The sequence below is a fragment of the Pangasianodon hypophthalmus genome, chromosome 19 (assembly GCF_027358585.1).
Source record: "Pangasianodon hypophthalmus isolate fPanHyp1 chromosome 19, fPanHyp1.pri, whole genome shotgun sequence".
NCBI classification, from domain to species: domain Eukaryota; kingdom Metazoa; phylum Chordata; class Actinopteri; order Siluriformes; family Pangasiidae; genus Pangasianodon; species Pangasianodon hypophthalmus.
In genome coordinates, this window is record NC_069728.1 from 9959080 (window position 1) to 9967275 (window position 8196).

The 8196-nt window shown below is 38.1% G+C and overlaps 1 protein-coding gene across 2 annotated transcripts; it reads left to right on the forward strand.

The window, feature by feature from the left end:
* The first annotated feature begins 4172 nt into the window (after positions 1-4172).
* Positions 4173-7859, forward strand: LOC113545275 (homeobox protein OTX2). 2 transcript variants are annotated; one of them, XM_053241973.1, is made up of 4 exons: positions 4173-4367; positions 5551-5685; positions 6112-6263; positions 6636-7859. In XM_053241973.1, exons 1-4 carry the CDS (start codon positions 4247-4249, stop codon positions 7302-7304), a joined length of 1077 nt encoding a protein of 358 aa, XP_053097948.1. In that variant the 5' UTR covers positions 4173-4246; the 3' UTR covers positions 7305-7859. The 2 variants fall into 2 exon arrangements, with proteins under 2 accessions (XP_053097948.1, XP_026800341.3); XM_026944540.3 differs by lacking the exon at positions 4173-4367 and having other exon boundaries at positions 5143-5685.
* Positions 7860-8196: the final 337 nt, after the last annotated feature.

Sequence of the window (8196 nt, forward strand, 5' to 3'; positions counted from 1 at the left end):
AAAATCTGGCACATATTTATTCTCCCATACACACTAGTTAAACTAGCGGCTCTCTGGCCATTTTCGGAAGCTTGGATTTTTTCACTCGCCCCTGTTAATCCCTCTGCTCTTCTTCTCTGCTGGCTGAAGCCATTGGGCCATCTTCTCATGCTTCCCACTCCGGTCTCAAACCCATTCCTTCTCAATATACAGCCTTGTTGCAAGATAATATTTACCCGTCAACCCGAACAATGACTGACTCTTGGCAATTAAACAGCATTTCCTACAAAGGGATCCATGGCACACTGATCTAATGGCATTACTTTTGGGACAATTTATCCACTGAATAGTCAACAGGATTTTGTCTCTCATGGGGAGAAACTCGGCTTTACCAAGTTACCAGTATTACAGGGTTTTTACTTAAGCTTATATTCAGGGTTTACAGATTAGTGACCCCCCTCCCAAAGGTAGCAGAAAGAATCAGGTGGAATCACAGGCCTGGGGTGCTAGATTGATTCTATTGCTTATGTCTAGTGACCTGCAGTGTCTATCCAGGGATCATGTCTTTTGAGCTAATACATTAGGAATTAGGAAACATAAATGGATTCTACATTTATGACTAAACAACCACATTAGTCCCTTTTATGTAATTTAAATCCACTTCAATTAATTTAAATAATTGTTCTATTAATGATATTTGTAGTTTCTTTCAATATCTTATGGAAATATATAACAATCTTTTCAAAACAGAAAAGAATAGGTGTATGTTGGAGAACAACATCATGTCTATGATTTGGTTCAAATGATTTCAAAGATAGTGATATTTCACTTCTTTATGATATATAAAAGCCCTTGGTCTGGATTGGGTTTGTGGGCTGTTCTTGTCTCTTTTGGTAACTCCTGCTTCAATTTTAGTCATGTAGCACATGGTGACCTCTGAACTCAGCAAGGCTCTTGACTTGATGCTTGGAGACCCAATGGCACAGCCAACTCTATTACCACACAGTGAGAGGCTAATTACGCCATTAGTACTCCACAGAAGCATAGCTACACACAGCTTGTCCCTGTTCTGTTTACCAGCCATTTTAATTACCAGTTAATTGTCTGCCTCTCTTCCAAGTTTTAAACACACTGTATTTAGCCTGTTGTTATTTCGGATGTATTGTTGTTCATGCTTAACTACTGTGAAATATGAAAATGCTTTGAGTGATGTCACCTATAGGTTTGACCATTTGCAGACTGTTGTATGTATTCATTCATTCATTCATTCATCTTCAGTAACCACTTTATCCTGGTCAGTGAGGATCCAGAGCATATTCCTGGAATGCTAATGCAAAGCAGGAATACACCTAGGATAGGACATCAGTCTATCACAGGGGACCAATTCACTTACTGGCATGATTTTGGGAGGTAGGAGGAAACTGGAGAACCCAGAGAATCCCACAAGGACACACAATGAACATGTGCAACTCCACACAGACTGTAACCCAAGCTCAGGATCAAATCCGGGACCCTGGAGCTGTAAAGCAGCAACGCTATCTGCTCCACCACCATGCCACCTGTGTTGTATTTGTGTGTGTAAAACTCTATTTTTCTTATTTACTGTGTTTAATAAAACTAACACACACCCTAATGAGCTCAGAATATATAATTAATAACTTTATACATTACAGTTCTGTGATATTAACAGAGACACCAGTTCTATATGACACTTTGTTGATCTTTTTTAAATTGGTGATGCTGATAGGAGCTTGATATTCACTTTATGAAGAAACAGTAATGGCTTTCACTGAAGAATTAATTTGTATCTTTAAATGTTATTTATTTGTGGTATTTGTGTTTTGTGATTATTGTTTTGTGATGATTGGTGTGTATGTGTGTGTGTGTGTGTATGTGTGTGTGTGTGTGCGTGTGTGTGTGTGTGCATGTGTGACTGGTGGATTTAAGTCGGCTGTTCAAAGACTGGCTTTTTGCATTGTTGGTCTGGAGAGGATTAGGGCAGGAGAATGGACCTTCTAATTAAAAAGGATAAGGAGGCAGAAAACTAGTGAGAGGCACATGGAAGGGTAGAGAGAATGAAAAAGAGTGAAGGAGCAGTTCGAACAAGAGGAGAAGAAAAGAAAACAGAAACAGTTTTAGGCATCACTTCTTCAGACAGACAGCTATTCAGGCCAGATTAACTTTACACTTCACTGTCTCACTCCATCAATTCTTTGTTCTTGCTATTTTTAATCACTCTATTCCTCAGTCTGTTTTGTAAATACACTGAGCAAATGGAAAATTTACAAGGCACTTGTCCACTTGTGTTCGTGTGTATGTCTTAAATAGAATGCATGTTTACTCAGGCTGAGAGCAGGGGCAGTGGGTGTTTTGTTTACTGTAGGATTTCTACATTGTGGTTTTGTCTTTCCCACCTCCATTCCACCCAACTCCTCCCTTCTGTCTGTAGGTGTTCAATTAGGCCAAGCCTTGTCCACAATCACAATGTCTAATTCACAAACAATCATTCTGTAAAGACAACAAACAAATATGTGGATATAATGCATGGTTGCATATAACCATTTAAAATACATTACAGCCCCTTAAGTTGTTTTGAATTATAATTCAAGAAATTTAAATTGATTGATTAAAATTTGATTAATAAATTAGCCTATAAAGAAAAGAAAGCTTTTCAATTTGTCAGGTTTTATAGCTAGACCATAGTTATACTGAAGTTTTATAGTTTTATAAATAAATAAATAAATAATAATAATAATAATATATATATATATATATATATATATATATATATATATATATATATATATATATATATATATATATATATGATTCAGTAATCTAGTCATTATTTGCCTTTTGTTTCAGATTTAGGCTAAATTTGTTGTTGTTGTTGTTGTTGTTGTTATTATTATTATTATTATTATTATTATTACAACAATGTCTTTTGACGGGTATATGACAATATTTCTAAACATATACGAGCATTATGATGTTCACACAATTTCCTACAATTGAAAACTCGTCATTCATCTTCAGTAAGCGCTGTAACATGGTCAGGGTCGGCAATGGTAGATCTGGAGATCTGTCCTTAGCTGGACTTAAGTTAAAATATTAAATAATAATAATATAAAATTCAATTACTAGCCCAGACTAGCTATAAAACATATTATTTAGGATTAACGATATGTAAGAGACGGGCGTAAAAATAGTGTCTTAATGGTCATGCTGGGCAAATATAACCCTTAACATTGTTTTAATCATCTTTCCCAGTTTATGAGATCTGTTTAAAAATCTGGCTGATTAATGAGAGTAGATAAACTTCACTGAAAAATAAGGCCTGGGCTTTGTGTATTTGTGTATTTGTGTATACCAGTCAAGTGGGCTGTCAGACAGCCTTTTCCAGGCAGATCGACGCTGAAGGTGGCTGAGTGTCATTTCCCGTTTTAAGCACAAATGTCTGGGTTTTATCTCAGTCACAGGAATTAGTCCTGGCTCCTGCTGCCTGCTTGCATCTTCCTTTCGATATATAATGTATCTGTAATCTGTCAGTGCCGTGCAGGGCTGCTTGTGGAAGGTGCTGGGGGCAGTGTTCCGTCCTGCCTTCGGGAAATAAAAGACAATTAAGTTTAAAAAGCTGAGGGTAAAATGGCATATTTCATCTGTGCCACGTTATGCTCTGTGTGACCCTCATTCTACCATTTAAGCATCTTCATGATGTCATCATTATTTAACATAATTATATAAATATGGTTAAATATATTTCTTATTTTAAAAAAAATCTACCTTAAAAATAAAAAATAACAGTAAGGATGATTGTCATTTTAATAGGCGATTATTATTATTATTATTATTATTATTATTATTATTATTATTATTATTATTATTGAAGGAGAGGAAGAAGAGGAGGAAGAAGAAGAAATATGATTATGATTATTAGAATTATTAGAATTAGTAAACAATATAATTATTTAAATATCTTTGAATTATTATTTGATTATTACACCTCTATAAAAATGAAAGTTATTATTATTATTATTATTATTATTATTATTATTATTAAATACTCCTCCTCCTCCTCACTGTGGAGTTTGGGAAAGTGAAATTTTGGGTGAGGTAGAGTTTGTGCTCAAGGCTGTAGAAACACAATGCAGACTCTTGTGTTTTCGTGACGCAGAAAATGAATGAGCTCGAAAGCGCAGTCACGCGCAGCGTCGCGTAATTAGGGCAGCGCGTGCGGCCCAGATTAGCTCGTTAATTTCTTGGAAAAATGCAAGAATTAATTATTGAGCGGATGTGGAGCAACTGGTGGATGATGTCTGGGGTTTCAGCTAACAGATTGAGCGAAGCAGCCGTTAGGATATCTAGAGGATTTCCACAAACCAGCCTATGATAAACTGTGAAAGGGATTGTTCCTCTACACACAGGTCATTTCACTGTTTACTGCACATCCGCATCCTGGTGTGGCTTTGCCCTGAACGATTTTCAGTGCGTTAATAGTTTACATAAATCACGCCATTATTTCTGCCTACTGATTTTGAAGTTCTCTTTCAGTTTATTTTTTTTTTCTATATTAGCACTATCTATCGATGCTTATAAGGGGGTAGTCGGACATTTGATATGCAGGACGATGGGCTGTTTGTTTAGCTTAACTTTGAATAATCCTTGTTAATCAACACTTGTCGAAAGTCCCGCGTCGAAAATCTAATTACCGGGTGCAATTAATTAAGAGAGAATTACCCGGAGAGTGTCAGTAAAGTGTCGACTAGCATTACCCAGGATCCCTGCAAGTTTCTTGTCATTTACCAAGCTGCTGTTAGCATTTTAATGACAACTGATTGAAATGTACACGAGAAAATGGCATGGCTTCAGTTTAAAGTTGCAGAGCCACAAAACGGAGAGCTGGGTCTTCCAGCTGGGGCTCATTGTTTATCTCCAAAGGGCCTTTTGTTATCACCATCATTTATCTGGTCAACAGTAGCCTTTGTCTTTGCAAATGGCCCCCAATCAGTCTGTCTACTTTGGAAACAATTAGCTTGTCTTGAAACCCCATGGCCACTATGGAAATGCTGAGCCATGTTGGGTTTTATAGTGTACACCTTCAAGTGGACTCTGGTTGCGTCCCAAATAGCACATTAGCGCACTTAATAGCAAGCTTACAGCACTTACAGTGTTTCGTCCAGTGCGTAGATCGAAATTTCAATTTAAAAACAACTAAACATAAATAGATAAACAAACAAACAAACACACAGGTAACTGGAAGACTCCAGTAGGGAAGTTTTAGTAGGCTATAGGGAATGCTTTGGGTAGAAAATTGCAAAGAATAAACTAAATACTAAGTCGTATGTCATTTTAAATACTTAGCTGACGCCCTGTTTGGTTTTGGTTTTGTGTTTGTTCCCAAAGAAGGCGTGTTGCAATTATGGGATGTTTTGTGGCCCCGCCCCTTTCAAATACATACCGCGTCAGCACCTCCCTCCTCTGCGCCTTGTCTCGTGGCCTTGTCCTTGAGCACTACAGACTAAAAGGACAACACGGCTGGGGAGGGTGTGTTTTTTTTTGTCCCGTCTGGCAGTAGTGAACACAGGAGCTTCTCTCAACCAGGACTGATCATGATGTCCTACCTGAAACCAGCACCGTACGCAGTGAACGGACTCAGTCTGACTACTACTGCAATGGAGCTGCTGCATCCGACTGTGGGCTATCCAGGTAAAACACAACTTAATCATCATATGCCCTCGTGACTTCCAGAACAATTAGTATTATCAATAGAAAAAAATACTAATTATTATTATTATTAAACTTTTAACTCTATTTCGAATTTCAGCCGCTTATTTCATCACTGAGTTCAATCCAGTCAAATTTAAACTGAGAACAGAATCGAATTTAGTGACTTTGATTTCTTGTTCGATGCCTAATATTTAGGTATGATTTATTTATGATTAAAAAAAATTACTGCCAAAATCTACACATACTTATTTATTACAAACACAGTCCACAATAAACATGTATGGAAATAACTGATAATTCACTACAATTCCCAGGTTAATTATTACGCACAAAACATCATCAGTTCTTTGCTGTTTTTTCGTGTATATCTAGTGTAATTGAGATATTTGCTGTTTGGTATGGCAGGAGCGCCCCGTAAACAGAGGCGCGAGCGGACGACGTTCACTCGCGCGCAGCTCGACGTGCTCGAGGCGATGTTCGCCAAGACGCGCTACCCGGACATCTTCATGCGCGAGGAGGTGGCCATGAAGATCAACCTTCCTGAATCCCGGGTGCAGGTGAGCAACACATCCATTATTTTTAAAAAATGGTTCAAATAGCCCATTTATAATTTCAAATAAATCTTAGTACCAAAATCAAACTGACATTAATTATGGGGATTGGAAATAATCTAATCTAACCTTGGCAAGTAAAGATAAAAAAAGTATTTATTTTAAAACTTTAATAACACATTTCATAGTTAATGTGATAAAATTCCAGGAGTTATTTTAAGATAGTTTTGTTTTAAATGTATGCTGCAGTATGCTGCATGTTTCAGGTCTCTGTGCATGAACACCTCCAGCCGCTGCATGGCCGATTAATCTGTAACTCTACACCAGTGTGTCAGTGTCAAACCAAATATTTGTTTTTATTTCGACCTAATGCAACAGGTGTGGTTCAAAAATCGAAGAGCGAAATGTCGTCAACAGCAGCAGCAATCTCAGCCTGCCACGCAGAATAAAAGCCGACCTGTCAGCAAAAAGACTTCTCCAGCCAGAGAGGCGAATCCGGAGAGCAGCAGCAGCAGCAGCAGCAGTGGCCCGTTCACCAGCACCTCCAGCACCTCCTTACCGGCCGTGTCCACCAGCACGGCCCCTGTGTCCATCTGGAGTCCTGCTTCCATTTCTCCGATCTCTGAGCAGCTCTCTTCCTCTTCTTCTACCTCCTCTTCCTCCTCCTCTTCTTCCTCATCTTTATCCTGTATGCAGCGCTCTTACCCGGTCACCTACACGCAGGCGCCCGGATACAGTCAACACTACGCGGGCACAGCGTCCTATTTCAGCGGAATGGACTGTGGCTCCTACCTCGGGCCTGTGCATCACCAGCTGAGTGGCCCCGCAGCCACGCTGAGCCCGACAGGCACGAGCACGGTCAGCAATCACCTGAGCCCCTCATGTTCACTCACACCTCAGGGCTACGTAACTTCCGGGCTCGGGATCAGCGCGCCGTCCGACTGCTTAGATTACAAGGACCAAAGCGCTTCTTGGAAGCTCAGCTTCAATAGCGACTGCTTGGATTACAAAGATCAAACCTCTTCGTGGAAATTTCAAGTTTTGTAATAAAAAATAAGACCAGAAATATTAATTTATTGAATTTATTCGATGAATAGGATACTGTTGTAGAATTCTCCCCTCCAAAACAGTGATAATGAAAGAATCTGTGCCGAGTTTGTCATGTTTTAACTCAGGCTACTGAATTATATTTTTATTAAGACACAGGGACAAAATGTTAACCATGATGTTAACCATGACCACCAATGAAACTCATAACTTAAAACTCTCCGTTCTGAAAACGTCTGGCAATCCGAAGTAGATATTTTTATTACTATTATGCACTATTTTATTTATGACAAGAATTTTTTAAAATGCTTGTTTTTGCTGTAGAAGACAATCAGTGTATATAAACGTTATTGTACCCAGATTTTCGTTTTTTGTTTTGTTTTTTACATTTTTTGTAGCCAAAATCTTTTTGAAGTTGTCGTAGACTATCTGAGGTATCCTCCAAGCTGTATGTTTCGATAAACTAGTTATTGTTATTGTTGTTGTTGTTGTTGTTGTTGTTGTTGTTTTTAGGTTGTTGATGACGCTAAATTATTCATGGGTTTGTTAATACATTTTTGACATATATTAAAACATTTCTAATTTGAAGAATCTACTTCACCATTTGTATCTTCTTTATTTATTTATTTTATATACTTATTTTACAGAGCTCTATCTATAAAGGTCGTGCCGTGAAGATGATCAGTGTCACTGTCAGTATCAGATCACAGCTAAATCAGTCAGCATTTATTCTGAAGGATCGTGTTGACTAACACACATGATTACAGTTTTCAGCAGGCTGATAAATCGAGCTCCTATTAGGCGGGATGGCTGAACCTGCCCATGTCACAGCCATTTCTGAAGCAGCCTCTAGCACTATATTATTATTATTATTATATTATTTATATATATA